At 47.1% G+C, this 19,202-nt stretch overlaps 2 protein-coding genes across 2 annotated transcripts in view; one reads left to right on the top strand and one right to left on the bottom strand.

Moving 5' to 3' along the window:
* Positions 1-9,005, bottom strand: part of LOC126540826 (uncharacterized) — a 134,697-nt gene extending 125,692 nt beyond the window's left edge. The window contains exon 1 of the mRNA XM_072286198.1: positions 8,801-9,005. Coding sequence (XP_072142299.1) covers positions 8,801-9,005 — 205 coding nt within the window. The remainder of the gene's footprint in view (positions 1-8,800) is intronic.
* A 335-nt stretch (positions 9,006-9,340) lies between these two features.
* On the top strand, positions 9,341-16,790 carry LOC140215862 (uncharacterized). The gene is made up of 3 exons (XM_072286197.1): positions 9,341-9,385; positions 13,231-13,416; positions 16,122-16,790. The coding sequence occupies exons 1-3, from the start codon at positions 9,341-9,343 to the stop codon at positions 16,671-16,673; spliced, it is 783 nt and encodes a 260-aa protein (XP_072142298.1). The 3' UTR covers positions 16,674-16,790.
* Positions 16,791-19,202: the final 2,412 nt, after the last annotated feature.

The following is a 19,202-nucleotide window of genomic DNA, read 5'->3' as shown; positions in this document are numbered from 1 at the left end:
GGCGTCTGTATTCTTTGGCGTTGTAAGTTAAGGCAGGGAAGCAGTGTTGCTTTAACTGGAACACTCAAGGCACTCAGGACAGAGAAAAAGCTTTGATTCTTGGGTTTTACGTGCCGAATTCTCGATCTGATTATAGGCACGCCGTAATCGGAGACTCAGAATTAACTTTGACCAGCTAGGGTTCTTTAACGTGTCCCAAATGGACGGGACGCTGACGTCTTTGCATATCGCTACCCCTCGAAATGCGGCCGCAGCGTCCGCGATTTGATCCCGCGGCCTCGCGCGATGAATCCGACTGCGCGTACTTTCGGCGCGCTGGGCCTGCAATGGCGGTCAGAGCGCGCTGGAAATAAAAAAAATATTGAGAAGCGCGACGCGCTCTTCCACGTGACACAGATTGGCCAATGGGAGAGCGGAGGAGGCTGGGGTGATAGGAAGCGCGGATGAGGACACGACGGGGAGAGCGAGGTGGAGCAACAATTCAAGAATGGCGCTACTTTTGTAAAATTGAGGGGTTTTACGCGCCGCGCGAGGCGGGCACCATCTCTGCGTCTGGGAGCGCACCTACATGGCCGCGGTGAAATGTTGTTTCTATGGCGCACGTGCGCTCTCTGTCTTGCACGGAGGATGGCCTCTCCTCAGTTTCCTTCCTCCATGCTGTCTTGCATATTGGGAGCGAGCTCCACCACTGGAAAAGCTGGCGCCACCGTCTGCGTGACGTGCATGAGGGATCACGTGGACACAGCGGCCGCGTCGGCTGCTTCGGAAGCGCCGAAGCGAGCTGAAAGCGAAAGTTAAAGTGCTACCTGCGCTTCGGTTCTGATTAAGTGGTGAGGCTTTCGCGTCTTGGGTGTCTGCTTGATAACATCCGAAACTACTATAATAGGTAGTGGGTGCCTTTGGAGGCGTCCAGCATGGCAGGCTACTGTTTGGTGCCGAAGTGGCGGATGTACGCAACGGAGCCCGGTATCAGCCTTTTTCACTCGTAGCCACAGGAGAAGAAGCTGCGTGAAGCTTGGCTCGCGAAACTTGGAACCAGCAAACAGCCATAGGCTACAACTCGGGTATGAAGCAAGCACAGACGCGAGGAAGATTTCTGCTACGGCGCCGGGACTGCGAGGTTCGGTGAGTCGCAGAAAACGCGCACTGACGCACTCGCCTGCGCCCGCTGCCCGTCTAAAGTCATGACGGTTTGGTCTATGAACCTGTTAATGCTTTATAATGGCAAATTCACTGGAACGGAGAGGGAGCGGTAAGACGCACATTAAAAAAAGGCATGGCATATGGTCATGTTTGTGTTATGAACTAATACACTGGATTACGAAAAAGAAGCAGAGGGACATCGCACGCGGATTGCATACAGTGCGATGCAACTTTAGAAATAATATTGAAACGTCCAACACCTTAGAAAAAAAAGAAATGTTGAATCGTCGCGACGGCATATCACAGTCGCCGTAGGCGTCGAAGTTCCTTGTTAAGAAGAAATTGTCTGTGAACAGCTCTGATAACGTACACGCAGCAATGGTTCCTTGTGGACTGTCAAATGTTCATATGGTGCGCCCTAAAGCTCACAGCACGGTGCGAAAACTCTCTCAGTGAAAGCGAAACATTGTGCGCGGACATGCATGCAGTGCTAAAAACCGGGCACGTCCTGTGCTACCGGGGCTTCGCGGAGAGACGAGAACTAGGAGTCGGATTTCTGATTAATAAGGATATAGCTGGTAACATACAGGAATTCTATAGCATTAACGAGAGGGTGGCAGGTCTTGTTGTGAAACCTAATAAGAGGTACAAAATGAAGGTTGTACAGGTCTACCCCCTACATCCAGTCATGATGACCAGGAAGTCGAAAACTTCTATGAAGACGTGGAATCGGCGATGGGTAGAGTGAAAACAAAATACACTATACTGATGGGCGTCTTCAATGCCAAGGTAGGCAAGAAGCAGGCTGGAGACAAGTCAGTCGGGGAATATGGCATAGGCACTAGGAATAGCAGGGGAGAGTTATTAGTAGACTTTGCAGAACAGAATAATATGCGGGCAATGAATACCTTCTTCCGCAAGCGAGATAGCAGAAAGTGGACGTGGAGGAGCCCGAATGACGAGACTAGAAATGAAGTAGACTTTATACTTTGCGCTAACCCTGGTATCATATAAAATGTGGACGTGCTCGGCAAGGTGCGCTGCAGTGCCCATAGGATGGTAAGAACTCGAATTAGCCTAGACTTGAGGAGTTAACGGAAGAAACTGGTACATAAGAAGCCGACCAATGAGTTAGCGGTAAGAGGGAAAATAGGGGAATTCCGGATCAAGCTACAGAACAGGTATTCGGCTTTAACTCAGGAAGAGGACCTTAGTGTTGAAACAATGAACGCCAATCTTACGCGCATCATTAAGGAGTGTGCAATAGAATTCGGTGGTAACTCCGTTAGACAGGAAACCAGTAAGCTATCGGAGGAGACGAAATACCTCATCAAGAAACGCCAATGTATGAAAGCCTCTAACCCTACAGCTAGAATAGAACTTGAACTTTCAAAGTTAATCAACAAGCGTAAGACAGCTGACATAAGGAAGTATAATATAAATAGAATTGAACATGCTCTCAGGAACGGAGGAAGCCTAAAAGGAGTGAAGAAACTAGGAATTGTCAAGAATCAGATGTATGCGTTAAGAGACAAAGCCGGCAATAGCATTACTAATATGGATGAGATAGTTCAAGTGGCAGAGAAGTTCTATAGAGATTTATACAGTACCAGTGGCACCCACGACCATAATGGAAGAGAGAATAGTCTAGAGGAATTTAAAATCCCACAAATCACATTGATGTCCTGCTACTCCGGCCCTTACCGGCTCCTTTGTTAGGTAACCAACGTAACCTACGAGATGTATCCGGTCGCACCTACTACTCGCTCCATCCAGACTTCCCATCACGTCGTTCAGGTCAGCCGCCTAGAACGCTACCAGTCCTTTTCTGCCTAAAAAGCAGTGAGACGGTGCTTCCACGCCAAGTGGAAATATGTTGCGCAGTTCTCCACAAAGCTGCGGACGATGAGCACGAGCTTAGGTCTGAAGAAGTGAACGCTTCAATGACTAGACTGCTGTAGGAATGGCTTTGTCAATTACTATAAATTATCGTACATTCTGTAAATAAAGAAACATAAATTATTGTGTAGTACGTGCCAAGACCACGGTCTGATTATGAGGCATGCCGTAGTGGGTGGATGTGAAAAATTTCGACCACCTGGGCATCTTTAACGTAAACCTAAATCTAAGTACACGTGTGTCTCCGAATTTCGCCCCCCATCGAAGTGCGGCCACCGTAATGTATATACGCTACCCGTCTTGCTTCTTCTCTCAGCAAAAATACTATTCTAAACCGAACTTAACTGGAAGCTTTAGCTCCTACATGGGAAATAAGCAATCCTTTGTTCTTACAACCACTGCACCGCGATTCTTGAGTTATGTGGAACTTAAAAGAAACAGTTACAATGAGATTTCACGAAGCGAATTTTTATTTAGGTTCCACTTCTTTAAATTCTAAAAAAATGGGAAATTTCAAGAAACAGTACTCGAAGGATACGACTCTTTACCTCGGCAACTAAAAACGGTATCGGAATTCTGTAAGCTGTACCTCATATTTCATTTAATGCGGACAAAACTGATATGTCATATGCCATACTGAAATACACCAATAACTCCGGAACATTTTATTTAATTAGGGGGTTTTACGTACCAAAACCACTTTGTAATTATGAGGCACGCCGTAGTGGGGGACGCCGGAAATTTCGACCACCTGGAGTTCTTTAACGTGCACCTAAATCTGTGAGCCGCGGCGCTGGCTAACACTCCCAGAGTTCTACTAGCACACATAAATACCCAAGAAAGTGGATGGGGAAACAGCGCCGCGGTAGCGCAATTGGTAGAGCATCGCATGCGAAATGCGAAGGTTGTGAGTTCGGTTGCCACCTGCGGCAAGTTGTTTTTCCATCCACTTTAATTTCCATTACCTTTTCGTTTCTTCATTTCATTTATTAAGCACAACTAATTTCCCCTACGTTGTCCTTGGTGCCAGTGTTTGTTGGCTTCTTATTATATATATGAATGTGCCTGCATGTATGTGTGCAGCGTGTTTATAATTCGTACACTTTTTACAAGAAAGCATGAAAACTTTACTCACGTCACTGAAGACAAAATATCTGCCCCGGCGGACATTATCTGCAAACAAAACTCTACAGCAAATAATTCTTTAATAATGTATTAGTGATTAACTCCTTAGTTACAGGTGCTATGACTAGTGTTCTTAATAGAAACTTGCGGCGAATCGTCGCCAAAGTCTGGTTAACGTGTTTGTGCATTTAAAATTGGCCATGTAGACTAAAATATTTGGACTTACATTATTCTATCAATTTACCTGATTACGCACGCTGCACCACGACGCCCCTGTGATGAAGTACGGCGGCGCGCCATGAAACTTCCCCAGATGTAGCTACAAAGTGGTCTGCCTCACCCTTACGGCTCACTGCATTACATATGGATCCAATCTGGAGTTGTGCAAGATGCCTATTGGAATAGGCTCGTCGGAAGGGGGAAGTGCGACGACAGCTTCATTTTACACCAGAGATTTCTGTCACATGGTATTTGGACTAAGAACAACGCTTGGCGGTTCCGCTTGCGTAATCAGATAAATTGAACGAATAATTGGACACGCTATTTCAGTGGTCTGCATGTTCACTTGAATTACGTTGCTTTTCTGTTACAGAACATGTCGGCCCGGGCACCTCATTATTCTGTAGCGACCTGGTTCCACCAAAATTGTTTCCTTCTTTTCTTTTTAAATTTATTCAAGAAAAACAAACGACACTATAATACTAGGAAGGTACTTACCAATTCGATAGTTGGGTTAAAGAACTAGTGATATCGAGACCTCTACAGCCGTATATTATACTGTCCTTCACTGAGGTTCCAGAATATGATCGTCCTCAAAGGCTGTGCACAATAAAATTACGTCGCAGAAAAAAAAACGAGTATGAACTAATATCGCGCGGTACATTCTGTATTCTCTTTTAGGACAATCATGCTTCACTAGCGAAGTGGCGTCACCTGTCTACACTTGCAGCTCTTCCTCCCGAAGGTAACCATGCATGCTGTTCATCCGAAACGTCTTTCACTGCACCATAAGCGGGAATGTCCGAACTTATATTGTTCAGATTACTAGCTGGCTTTGCGTCATACATCTCTGCGGAAACGGGCGTTGACCATCCTCGAGGCGAGCCATCCACTTGCTCCGTCGCGTTCTCTTGCGAACGAGGAATGCAAAGGGGGCAAATTCTTGGCAGGGCTACCGGCGGAAGACCGCGTGTGCCGGGCGTGCTGGCTCTCCTCCTGCGCGACGTTTCCGTCCCGCCGTGTTCGGGGTGTCTGCGAGGCCCCGTGTCCGCAGGATATCTGCCGGCAGCGCTGGCGCTTTTGGTGCTGCCGTGGTTAACCTGCGTCGATGTCGATCCTGCGCGTAGCAGGAAAAAGATCACGAACAGTGTTACTCCAGAGATCATAACGACGTAGCCGCCGATGCATTTGGTTGGGGAACTCTCGGCGTGGCCCTGTTCGCGCTCTTCCGGTGTCAAGGAGAAAATGGCGTGGCTTACTGGCGCGGCCTCAGCGTCCCGCTTCCGTGCGCGACCCAGGTGGTCTTCAGCGGCAAAGACAGCGGGAGCAGGCGATTCTCTAGACTGTCCACGGACAGGAAGAAGCTGCTGAAATGACATGCTGAGGTGCAAATGAAGGACTGTTTGCTGGTATTTCGTAACAGCGGATCCAGGCGGCTTCAATAACCTGTCAATAAGCCTTGGTCGTTTTCTCTTCTTCCTTCGCTTCTTGCTCTTGTTCTGGAGCCTCGATATATAGTATGCGCCCACTACAGGAGATCCGCCGAGAATCGGGATGATTGAATTGATTTAACGTTCCACAGCATGGCTGTGAGAGATGCAGTAGTGATGGGCTCCTCATTAGGCGCGAACACTGGCGTTCGTTACAGTAAGACAAAAAGGTTCGTACAAGCGCGCTTTTACATTCCACCTTCATTAGAATGCAGCCAGGGCGGCCGGGTGCTATAAACCCTTGATCAACAAAACACTGTAATAGTCATTATTCCACTGCAGCCAGTAAACACTGCATCATGTTAACGCGCCTTGCTCATTTGGTTCTTCGTTACTTTTTTACATATATACTCCAGCCTAATAAACCATTGAATTTGGAGGCGATGTGGAGCATAAAGATATGCGCAGCTCAATGAAGCTTAGCGTGGGGCAAAAAGTAGAGGAATTACTACTGCATGCAATTAGGAACAAAATGGAAATGCACACCCTGCGGACAAGTTTTAACTACAGAAAGTTGTAGGTCTCTCGCATAGCGTTTAGGAGTAGTGGTTGGTTGCGTTGGTTAGCTTTGCTTAAAATGGGTCTTCAGATCAAGCTGCCTTGCTCAGTTTCTCTGGCACAATTCTCTAGTGGTCCACACGCTCCTACATGCTTCATAAGATCGCTACATCGTCCACGCACGGCCGAGCGAACTTTCTGCCGCTCCAATACAGCGCTGTCTTAATCAAATGGAAAGGGATATTCTTTAAACGGAAGCTCAGCACGGCTGCCAGAAACGTAACGTTTTGCGAAATAAGCACTGCTTAGCAATTATCACGCGTATTTATCACGCGTAATTATCAGCTGTTGCTAATACCTACGAACTAAGTCCATGACTGTAATATACGTTGCTTGGAGCGCGGCCTTGACCCTTTCCTGGATATTATGTGTAGGGGAGCTCTGGTCGACGCGAAGAGAGTTTGGACGCGGGTAGTTCGTGCATTGTGTACAGTCCTTGTAGTGTAATTCTGGAATTGTCAATGGCGAAGTAATGTAACGCTAAGGCGGGAGCAATCACACGTAGGGCACACATGTAGTGAATTTTTAACTCCTTTATTTGTCTTTGCCTAAGAGACAACTAGGAAGGTTTACAATATACAAGCTTGCCCTCTGAAAGCGCGACGTCGTCATCTTTAACGTTCGTCCTGCATTTGGTGGGGACAGAAGACAAACATTCAGCAGCCCTGAGTCGATCACTGCGCTAAGCAGCTCTACTGCAATGTACTGGTTCACATGCCCTGGTACCCCTAGTCATACAAGCAAACGAATGTTTACATAGCCAATGCTAAGGAATGTACCTCATTTGGACACTACTGTGCACTGCTATGTGACTGCCGTCACTTTGTGGCAATACAAACGTGCAAATTTATGTTCCTGATTTTGACGTTGATAAATTTGTAGGTCCCTGGCCTTTCTGATGCACAAAAGTAGGCAACTCCTACCAAGATCTACACTTTGATAGTGGAACATACAGGCGGGAATGCGACTGTCGCGGATTTGACAGCGCAGCTCTTAGGTGCCCCTTCCTGCGGCGAGCGTCGGCGGCGTAACCGAGCGAATGAGCACAGCGATAGATGAAAGAGCGAACGCGGAGCGGGAGATCAAATTTGCCGGCTCTTCCGTGATCGAGAGTAGATGTAAGCGTGAAATTGCAACTGGCAAAGCAGTTTGGTTTGAGATTACCCTAGCCACAATCTTAAAGTGGGTGTAGTGCATACGCTTGAGAAAACCAGCAAAAAATTTCAGACACAAACACGACAGAAAAAAGTGACACCAGAACGCTGGACTAGCAACTTACATATAACCCGCCGTGGTTGCTCAGTGGCTATGGTGTTAGGCTGCTGAGCACGAGGTCGCGGGATCGAATCCCGGCCACGGCGGCCGCATTTCGATGGGGGCGAAATGCGAAAACACCCGTGTACTTAGATTTAGGTGCACGTTAAAGAACCCCAGGTGGTCGAAATTTCCGTAGTCCCCCACTACGGCGTGCCTCATAATCAGAAAGTGGTTTCGGCATGTAAAACCCCATAATTTATTTTTTTTAATTAACTTACATATATTTGAAAACAAGGATCAACCCTTGAAGATCCAACCGCCGACGCCTGCACAATGCTCTTGTCAAGGTAAAGATTCCTTAAATTGATCAACATACCATTTTGCCCAAACTACCTAATATTTAAGTACAGCCTTTTAGAAAAGCAATTTTTTCATCGCTAAGAAAGATAAAAACAACATGATGCCTTTTCCTTCCTTTTGTATACTGATATAGAACGCCTCAATATTTCGGTTTTCATCCGGTGTAGTGCATGTTCGCAACGGCACACTCCACAACGCCATACTGTGCACTGGTCCATGTGGATGTTGCCCAGCTACAAGAAGAACACCGGCATTAGGTGGCATGACAGGCAGCGGAAGATACCAGGGAGACAAAGCGCACGGCCCAGCTAGAAGAATATCACCTGAAGGAGGCGCCACGCAGCGATGATTGATGGTCTCGCCGTTTCTTCCGTGCTTTTCGATGACCGTGCCTAGGATCCTAAATTTTCCGACCTCGGGGATCACGTTGTCGGATTTCGTTACGATTCAAATTTTTCCGTGTTCGCGTTGTCTGGTCTTGCCTGTGCTGTTTTTGGTAGGTGGGAGTATGAGAAGCTCCGATTTGCCCAGCGAACATCTCAGTCCGATGCATTCCATCTGGTCTTCTATTGCATCGACGGCGGCTTGCAGCCTGATATCGTCCGCGTAGATGATGTAGCTGATGCCTTCGATGCCCGCGAGCTTTTCGGCCACTCCGATCATTACCAGGTTGAACAGCATCGGCGAAATGACCGATCCTTGCGGTGTGCCGGTGCTCCCGAGCTTCTTCTCTTGCGCCTGTAGGTCGCCTGCTCGTAGCTCGGCGGGCCTGTCCATGAGGAAGTCCTTCATGTAGTTGTAGGATCTTTCGCCCATGTTGAGCTTGGAGACTTGGTACAGAATCGTCGAGTGTTTCACCTTATCGAAGTCGCTCTGCAGGTTGAGCCCTAGGATTGCTTTGTTGTCGTGGGCGCTGCCGCCATCGTAGATGATTTGATATTTGAGCTGCAGCATCGCGTCCTGTGTGCTTAGGTGCTGTCTGAAGCCGATCACCGTGGGCGGGTACAGCCCTTCTCCTTCCAGGTAGTCTTACCACCTGTTGAGCAGGACGTGCTCCAGCACCTTGCCCACGCAGGACGTGAGCGAGATGGGCCGGAGGTTATCGTGCGTCAGGTGTGGGATGCCCCGCACACAAGCGTTCTCAGCAGGAACGCTAATGTGCGGGGCACCCCGCGTCTTTGGCACGACTGCTGAGCGGTTGTGTGCACAGAACACTGTGGTTAACGTCAACCTAAATTTCTGCAATCCTTACTTTCGGCTGTGAACAACATGGACGGCTTTCCTTCGCTATGTGGTGGACCATCGAGGTGCGGCACCTCGAGATGCCTCATAAAGTCAGCGTTTAGCTGGGACAGGAGAACATGGACCTCCCTCTGTCCCCGTCTCCTAGGCCCTTCCATTACAAAAGAAGGGAAATAAAGTTCACGTATTTATTAATTCTGAGACGCCGTCAGCTCAACGCTAAGCCTTGCCATCGATACCTTGATTTGGGCGAGTTCGTTCATCTTCACAATTTTCATAAAACAGCGTTAAACACAAAGTCGAAGCGCCAGTCCTGTCGTAAGTGTTCCTTCGACTTCGTCTTTATTGCTTTTTTTAAGAAAATTGTCTTGCCATCGCTTTGAATGTTTGCGTTAACTTTACAATCATCTCATCAGATGGGCACCAGTTACTGTTTTATGAACTAGCGCGCAGTTATGGTATCCAATGCAACTTTCTTCTCACGCCGTTTCCTCCTGTTGCCTTTCTTTGCCTTTCTTTCCTTTTGTTTTTTCGCTCTGACTTCCTTTTGAGCAGGTCTGCGCTCCGTAAGCTTCCGAAACCAGTTTTTCAAATATTGTTGATATGTTTGCACTACGCAATAAAAATAGGAAAAATAACAATAGCAGCGCGCAAGACGGCGCTGATTTTTGTGCGCTATAAAACCTGCGTTGATTATTAGGAGTAAAGCTCTACCTTTGGGGCAGCTCCGTTGACCCTGTGGAAAATGTCAAACGCAGAAATGTCCTCACTAGACGAGCGCTGGCAAGCTTTTTGCGTAGACGAGGGTAGACAATGTTTTGGACTTAAGAGGTCAATCATCATCACCACCTTTTTATTAAACATATGAGAGTCTCAGGTCAAGCTCCCTTATAAGGCGCTCATTAACTAGTACTTTATTGTAGTCGTGGTGTACTGCACGTGAAAAGCATCAATAACTGCTTGGAGACATTGTTCTAAACTCGCCAGAAGGAACGCTAAGCACCTGCTAAAGTAATATTCCACAAGTGAAAAAGGGCGCTCTTTAGAATTTCGTATCAGAAGCCGATAGACGTTCTTCAGCGTCCAAACCTGTATACCCGCTCTGAACCTTCCTAAAGTGACGCTCATGTATTGATAAATATAATTTATTTTTTCCGACTATACCGCCATTCGGCAAAACGTTCAAAAACGTTCTAGATAGATAAGTTTTCTTAATCGTCTTGTATTCCTTTCGTCTGCACTCCTTTCTTTACTATATGTACTCTATATTGCACCTGCTTCTCCTTCCCGTCATGCCAACCCCTAAATGTAGTCCTTCAGGTGTCAGTCTAAAGGCGACACTGCTGCAATGGCCAGGCAGGTCTTGCTTCTTTTCCACTATTCGCCAAATCAACCACCGCTTACCTTTCCGCGTCATTTACCGCAGGCTCCTTGTAAACTGGCAAATGTCATGATGCGTTTAAGCAATTGCTTTCGTTTTAATTTAGCGCATTACCTGTTTTGCAACGTTCACAAGGAAAGACAACCAAATGCGTGGTGTTATGCACTGTCTCCTGTATGCGGAAGTTTTACCTGAGTAGCTCTTACCTAAATATATGGGAACCGTGATAATCGTTATGGTCGGCATCCGCTGCAGCGAATTATATCAAGTTTGTTGCGGTCCCAAAAACAAAAATAAATACAGGCAGAAAAAGGCATATCATAACGAGGCCATCAAAGCTGTTTAGAATAGAGCTTAAGGATCGCAAATTTTCAGGAAACTGAAGTATCAAATTCAAAACTAGGTTTAACACAGGGAAAGCAAAAAAAAAAGAAGGATATCACAGTTGTGCAAACTTCGATCATTGAAAAATGAAACACTCAAAAGGTACGTAACATACACTACCCTGTAGTATATTACTGATGTGTTAGCCGACCGTTTACAGAACCGCCATAAAAATCATGGCAATTTCTCGTCAGCTCTAAGCTCGTATGTCATATTTGTTGCATTTCGGTGTTTTAACAGCTCCAATTCACATATTTGTTTTTAGAACTGAGGCAGAAATTGATAAACCTTGTGATTCATTTTCAGTCAGGTTGCTGCATTCTTGCGAACATTGTCAAAAAATTGAGGCCTTATACAGTCAGTAGAATTTAGTTTTCTCTTTCACACTAACAAGTTTAATTTGAATGGGATTAGCGGTCGTTTGATGAGGGCATTTGGTTCGGCGTTAAATGTGTATCTGTATAGGAAAATCCGAGTTGTTGCCGAGGTAAAGCTTTCCGCTAAATCAAAGTGAGTACGCAAAAGCGAACTGACCAGCCACCGCAAGTAAACAGCCTATGCTTCAACAGCTCCAGGAAGCAAAGGTCACGTAAGAGTCACGTCACGAGCTTTCACATTCTTGCGGCGGCATGACGAAAAGCGCGACCTTCATGCTTGTTGACACTGCCTTCCCTCACGAAATGTCGCAGAGTGGCGAGCGCATTCCGTGAGGAGCCCATCGGATGGGGCAAGCACGCGGCACGACGCGCGGAAAATTAAATTTCGACAATGTGGGGAACTGTAACGACAGCACACTTGACACGTGCCCTTGCGACATTCGAGCGGTAGTGGTCCCGCTCGCAATATAAAAGCTCGGCGCGCTGGAAGCAAGGCACCAGTGCAGAAGCCCGGCCTCGCCTTCTTTCTTTACACTACACCAAAGCAACGGACGTTCCAGAGGGTACGACGTTAAGCACAGAGAAAAGTTAAAAATGTTATCCAAGGTAAGCAGATCGCATTTTCAGCGCGGATAGACCATCTGGTGATCTTCTAATAGCATATTGTCGTCCCCCAGTGCCCTAGTGCCTGTTTTAAAAGCGTCCGCGATGTATTTTTCATCATTGGTTTATTGGCATATCTATTTTCTATCGAAATTATTTCCCAAGCTTCGAAATAAGCGTTAATGACCACGATGCGAGCCAGGATTTTTCAAGGCTTGACTGTTTGACAACGGCGAGTAGGTTTTCCAGAACTACCGCAAGCTAAAGTTAACGTTCTCTTTTTTTTAAAGTGGCGCTTTCTTTGCATTCTTGCAAGGCCAGCGCCCGAAACGTCGGGCGCTGGCTGTCTTACCGAGTAGAGACAAGTCCGCTACCACGCTGCGCACGACGAATAACCAGGCCACATACTATCGATTATCCACTGTCGCGGCATTGTATTCGTTGTGGCGTGGTGTGCGCGCAGTGCTTTAACATTGGGGGCCCGTGTGTACCGACGAGTGCGCTGAACAGCTTTTCCCAAACGCGAAACCGAGGAGCGTCATACGTAGTGAAGGGTCGCTTGGATACGCAGTCATCAGACAGCAGCGGAAGTGGACTGCGTGGTTTAGAAGTGTAAGCAACTAACACGAAGAACACTTCGCACCGGCCGACTTTGGTTCGGTGTCTAGTGTGTGCGACACATTGTTGGTTTAGGCCTGCCGTATCTGCGGCGTCGGAGCACCCCACGTGTAGGTTGAGCGACGCCCTTCCCAGTGAAAATGTGCCCAACTTTTTGGTGTGCTGTGCTTCCATATTGCCTATACTTAAAGAAAAGAACGTCTTTCGCTGCAAACATCAACGAAATCATCGCTGAAACTGATGCCTAGAGTGCGTGATATCGACATAATGTTTTTTTATATGCGGAACCGTTTGTTGGCATGATGTTTGAAATTTACGGCAGCTTTCTGTGCTGATTATCGCATTCGCCTAAGCATCGCAGCAATGTCTCAATCGCACTCTTTGGAAGATTATGTGCCGGTAAACTAAATTCCTTGCTTCGTTTCTGCATTTGTTCTTCCGCCTTTCAACGGATATCACAATATTTCCCAGTGGTTGTCTACTAAGTATCGACACAGCTCCGACATTCTTTGCGTATAATTTTCTTATGTAGCTCGCTGGAAATGATGCTATCTGCACTTTCTTTTTTTTGCAGGTAAAACTTCTTGTCATTTGCTTTGTCACCAAGGCATGGGCACTCCAGCACCACTCAGCAGGAAACCAGGGCCCCGGCTATGCTGGCTACGGTAGTTACGGTGGTTCCGGTGGATACGGAGGCTACGGCGGCTACAACGCTGCTACGGCCGGTGCACCTTACCAGGGATACGGCACTTCCTCCTTTGTAGGTGACAGTTTCAGTAAAAAGTCGCGCGTAGCTGTTTCCAAGCATTGCAATGAGCGCAACTCCACCGAGTAATATGACTCGCGGTAAACTTTAAGTATTCAAAACGAATGACGGTGGCGGTTTCCACTTAAGCCTTGTTTTCGTGCACTACAAATCGCGAAATGCGAGTGCGACAAGCGGAAGTTCGGCAACTTCTAATTTTGAAATTTTGGTTAGTATAGAAGCGAAGTGCGCGGGACGCTGCATAGCAGCTGACTTGGTAAACCGATTGGAGACGCCGTTTCTTTCAATATTGATAGTGCTACACCAAAAGGTTATGCAGTGTCATTAAATGCCACTTAAATATTTATTGCGTAGCATATATCGGTCTTGTGGTACTCTTTAGGCGCATACACTTTTGAAACTGCATATTACTCTTGCAGAAGAGGAACAAAGCAGATTTTAAGCTATTGTTTATTGCGTTGCACAGGACACGATAATTTTTCTTTAAAAAATTATCTGCTTGCACAACAACCTATACCCTTGTCGTAAAGATGCGTCGTTAACACAGTCGAAATGTTCCCCTTTTCCTGGACACATTAATGTCAGCTGCCACAGATTGTAGGCATGTACTATTCTGTCAAGCTTGTCTTTTGAAGCGACATTTTACGAATTTTGCCTTAGTAGCTGTTGTCACGGAATAACTTTCAAGAGATCTCGGCGAACGTGCTCGTGAAGCACGGGCGCTAAAAATTTGCGGTGCTTTTGTAATTTACCTTTGTGTTCTCCCTAAATGCATCAATGAACAAGTACGGCCTCTACCAGAACCCGAAAGCATTTTTTTGTCTATGGAAGGGATATACACTGTGGAAGGCAAAAGCAAGGGCCTTCATAGTATCTCGGAAGGAAACAAGTGCCGAATACAACTATGGATGTCTATAGAAATTGTCTACATTTACTTTAATCTATTGTAACACAAGAGAGTGGATGAAGCAAAAGTTTGAAGAGCCTATCTCGCTGTAGGCTCTACAATTTTATGTTTTTTTAAACCATGTGGCTACAATCGGCACAACTGCACTTTTCCTGTCAGAATTTTTTGTAACATTTCCAAAATCGCGAGGAACTCTAGATGTAACAGATTGCACACCGAGAATGTAAATGTCAGCTGAGCGATTCGGGCTGCAGCAGATTCGTGGAGCCTATGGCTCGATTCCGGCGTTGGTCTGTCGTTTATTCTGCCATGTCGCTAGCGATCTACAATAGCGACCTGTATTACTATAACATCAAAGTCACAAGTCCTTGTTAAACGATATTTGTGTCACTGTGCGCAGGAGGAGCGTTAGTGCGCGTACGAAACCAAGGCAAAGATCTATAAGGGTGTTAAAATGAGCGTTGTTTGAGGCACCGCTGGCTTATAGTCGTGGTCAACAAGTATTGGGAAGCTGCCGTGCCAGCAAAACAAGCAAAAAGCAGCGAAACACTTCCTTCGAGTAGAGATCTGTGAACCTTTTGAATCAATTTCCGCACGCGTAAACTGGGGTATAAACAAAGCTGCAATTTTCTGCAATGTGGAAACCATGACACTTGTAACATAAAATAGTCCCTAATGCACGACAATTCTTTTCACCTATGTCCTAGGGAAAAACGGACGGCCACACCTTCACGCAATGCTCCGAGTGGGGTTGCCGCTTTCATTGCGCTGCCACCCAACCCTATTCCTTGTCTCGATTCCTGGCTGTTTCAGCTGTTTATTTATTTATTTATTTATTTATTTATTTATTTATTTATTTATTTAGGCAAAACAAATACAAGGTTCGCACGCAAGGTAAGGCAAAAGGAAGGCGTAATCCTCCTGACTGAGGCCTTTACCTCGCTGGAGCAGCAGAAGTAGCAGTTTAGTAATTAAACAAAATACAACTAATAAGACAGAAAACATCGAAACTATTCACAGCAAAATTTTAACCACATTGAAAAGTATCCATTATTTGCAAAATAGCAAGTAACTAAATAAATATAGCACTGCAAGAAATACGAACATTATGTTAATAACAAAGGTTATACATTCAGAATATAATATTTATAACATCACTATTGACATCAAACAACTTAAAACTCCATTAACATTCGTTAAACATGCTGTGATCAGAAAATAGTATGTCTTGTATTACATGCCTAAATTTGTGTATTGTTCTACAATTTATAGGTTCATCAACAATGTAAGGGTACGTGTTACAGAAACACATAGTCTCACATTCGATCGTTTGCGGGCCATATTTTGTCCTTGAAGTGCGACGTAGGCTCTATCCTGTGTTTCTACTCAAGTAACGATTTGAAAATAGTTCGGTGTTGCTGGAGATCTCTTAAATGGCCGTATGCAGATCTTTGTTTTGTAAGAGTCTCCAATATTAGGAATATTGTAGCGCATTCATGATGTAGAAGATCCTATGTATAGTTTTGAGAAGTTCGCGCAACCGAACAGCTCGCCGTTGCAGTACTGCCCATTTTCTATATATATTTTATTACCATTTCCCTATACTAAGAGGCAGTAGCTAAAATTCGCCACCAAAAACGAGTTTCGCAGACAACAGTGACTAACCTTTCTTTTGGAGGTAGGCGAAGCCCACTCGACGTAGCAGCAAAGTTTCAGTTGGAATTATCACTTACATACGGAATCAGACTCCCCAAAATATTGCGTTAGTAAGATAACACCCTTTCCTTCCCAGCCACCTCAGCCGTACAGCTTTGGCTACGACACGGCGGACGAGTTCGGCAACCGGCAGTTCCGTAGCGAGCAGGGCGACGCCAACAACGTGAAGACTGGCTCGTATGGATACCGAGATGTGAACGGTCTCTTCCGGCGCGTCAGCTACATCGCCGACGCCAACGGCTTCCGCGCCACAGTGGACACCAACGAGCCGGGCACGGCACCGGGAGCCAGCGCGGACGTCGTGTTCAACGCATCGCCAGTTGTCCCACCGGTTCCTGGTGGTGCTCAGAACACATATGGCGCGGGCGCAGGAGTGCCCGGTTACAACGCTTACGCCGGATTCGGTGGTGACGGATACGGCCCCTCCAGTAGCGCAGCTGGAGCCTTCGGGTACGGCGGCTACGGGCGCAACGGCTACCCTCCAAATGCGCCGGCTATCAGTGGCCACGCCTATGGGGGTCACGCCCAACAAGGGTACGGTGCGGTTGGTTATGCTCCAGGTGGATATGGGCCATCTGGCTACGGCGGATTGGCTGCAGGTCACCAGGGCTTCCGCCGTCGCAGATAAATGTGCTGCGCGATGACTGGAAAGCAGTACGTGCGAGTGACCTTTGGTTTGATTGCAATTTTTTTTATTGGAGATCTTTCCAGCTGAATGAGCCTGAATAAAGAAATTGCTCCTTCATTGTTCCTTGCGATGTTGATATGACTTCTCGAAGAAGATCGTAATGAGGCAGTGATTGCACTGCTTATGTGAGAGAATTTTTCGCGAGTTCTAGAAAGAGCTGTGGAAACTACTGAAATCACAGCAGGGGTGCTATGCAGGATGCGCCGAGTTTCTCGTTCACCCGAGTTTTACCCGAGTTTGCTTGACGGCAGTCAGTGAACGGAGATACGTGAAACGCGCAAAGGCTGCAGGCAAAAAAATATGTAGAAAAAAGCCGCGTATGACAACATGAGCGCACCCTGCGCGGCACGCTGTTTCCACGTTTCAAGCGCAGACGGCTGCACAACGAAACGCGCCAGCGCCGCGTATTGTTATCAACGGATTATCGCAACTTAGCAATACCGTGACTGCCCCGCTGTCTGTCTGCAGACTTGCCGTGAGCCGCTTGCCACGCCTTTCCCGGGCGCGTCAAGGGCGTGCCTCCTCTTTCGGCAACTATCTTTATATCCTCGATCGATTGCGAACAGGGTACATGCGGTGCATTCTTGCACCTACGCTTTCGCTCAAACGAATACGTTAAAATACAACAGATAAAATAACGACCATTTTTATTTCTTTAAGTGTCTGTTTTTCGTTTTGAATGCTAGAAATTTCGGATGACAAACGGAGATCGAGCAAACTATTACATTTTTCACTTCTTGCCGCGAGTGGCGACAGTGAGGCGAAAGCTTAGAAGCGGATACATTGAAGCCGGTCGCACGCACGAGGCAGTTCATGCGGTGAGAAGTCGCCTAGGGGCGCTACAGTGTTATTCTCAATAAAGTCAGTCATTCAATAAGGTCAGTCACTCTTTCTCTATTATGGGAATAGAAACGCAGCGCCGCGGTACGACTGTTCATCGCAGGCGCTTTAAGGGTCTCGCTTTAGCAACTAAAAACTATGCACTAGTCACTGATACGGGAGGAACGGCTGTCGGTGCAAAATGGCAGTCCGTCGGCTCCGTAGTGACGCAGTTCAGGGAAAGTGTACTGTTTATCTTTGTGCGCGAAGCCTCTGCGATGCATTGCGAAGAATTGCGTGCTTCCCAGCGACACAATTCATCGCTTATCATCGCTTGCCCAGTGAAAGTGCCTCTGAGCGCATGTACGCAGTATTTGAGTGTTTTGTGCACTCCAAGGTCTTTGCGGATTACCTCTGCTGGAGCCAGCAGCGATCACAGATGGATATCGTAACGACACCGCAGCAATCGCATTTTGGCAGGTGAGGGCTCTTGTGTGCAGTTATGAAATGAGTCTTCGAACGGAGGAATGTGTTGGACCTGTCGAGTGCGAAGTGCTTGTGATGAAGAAATGCCATTGCACTGGGTCTAGAAAAGCGAGCGATTCTCGGACGCTGATCGTGTTTACGACGCTGTGGCTCCGATACATCACCGATGACAGAGCAGCCATCTCAAACGACTGCTGCGATACGCACTCCTCAGCATCGTCGTCACCCTCGGCGCATCGACGCCTTGCAAGCAGCTACAGTGACGTGCCGATAATTATTTACTGTGCGCTACGTCGCCACAATGCAGGCAATGAAACTGTTCTGTGTAGCCATCTCAGCCCGAGAAGCCAGCGACAGTCAACGCTTTGTTTTTGATAGTAGTGCGCAGTATACATCACCGATGACAGTGTGTTGTGCGTTTTATGTCGGTGGTGAATATTGTTGATGCTTCTCGGCTCGGCACCGCGTCGCTGTTGCCGAAAAACAAGTTGGGCGTGGCCCAACCGTGGTGGGTGCGCGCACAACAGTTACATGCCTCGCGTGGGGCGTGACCTCTGGCTTTGATTGACAGGCGAACTCGTACTAAACTCGTACATCGCGAAACCCCCTCCGAGTTCAACTCGGGAACATGGCGGCGGCAGCAGCAGCCTGTGTTATTGCAGCCAGCGGCAGCAAGCGTCAGTATGACCGTCTGGACCCGTTCGCGTACATGACCGCCGTGGAGTTTCAGCGTCATTTTGGCCTGTCGAAGACATCAGTGCGCTGGCTGTGTGACGAGCTAGGCGAAGACTCGTCTGTGGAGACAGCGTGGCGGGCTTCATTCGCTCACCGTTGAAGAGCAAGTCGTCTGCGCCCTCCGTTTCTACGGGACTGGGAGTTTTCAGGGAAGCGTCGGCGCCGAGCGTTACATTGAACGTCATCAAACTACTGTGAGCCGCAGTGTCAGAGATGTCTGATGCGCTTATTGATGCGGCAGTGCGGAAGCGGTGGCTGGCTTTCCCGAAGACTGTGGCTGAGCGGGCATTTATAAAAAAAAAACGCTTCTTCGCGGAAACATTACGAACGTAGTCGGGTGTGTCGACGCAACGTACGTAGGAATTAAGGTGCCTTCAATGTCAGCGTTACTGTGATTAGCATTGAAGCAATGTCTAGACGCACCATATT

This window comes from Dermacentor andersoni, chromosome 2 (genome assembly GCF_023375885.2).
Source record: "Dermacentor andersoni chromosome 2, qqDerAnde1_hic_scaffold, whole genome shotgun sequence".
NCBI classification, from domain to species: Eukaryota; Metazoa; Arthropoda; class Arachnida; order Ixodida; family Ixodidae; genus Dermacentor; species Dermacentor andersoni.
Note: the sequence above shows the minus strand (reverse complement) of the source record. Positions and strands in the feature narration are given on the sequence as shown.

What these genes read in the sequence shown, in the direction of transcription:
- LOC140215862 (XM_072286197.1), top strand. Translation starts at nt 9,341, where the DNA reads ATGTGGTGGACCATCGAGGTGCGGCACCTCGAGATGCCTCATAAA. An exon ending in ACCTCGAGATGCCTCATAAA is followed by an intron (nt 9,386 to 13,230) that starts GTCAGCGTTTAG and finishes TTTTTTTTGCAG; the next exon opens with GTAAAACTTCTTGTCATTTG. An exon ending in GATACGGCACTTCCTCCTTT is followed by an intron (nt 13,417 to 16,121) that starts GTAGGTGACAGT and finishes TTTCCTTCCCAG; the next exon opens with CCACCTCAGCCGTACAGCTT.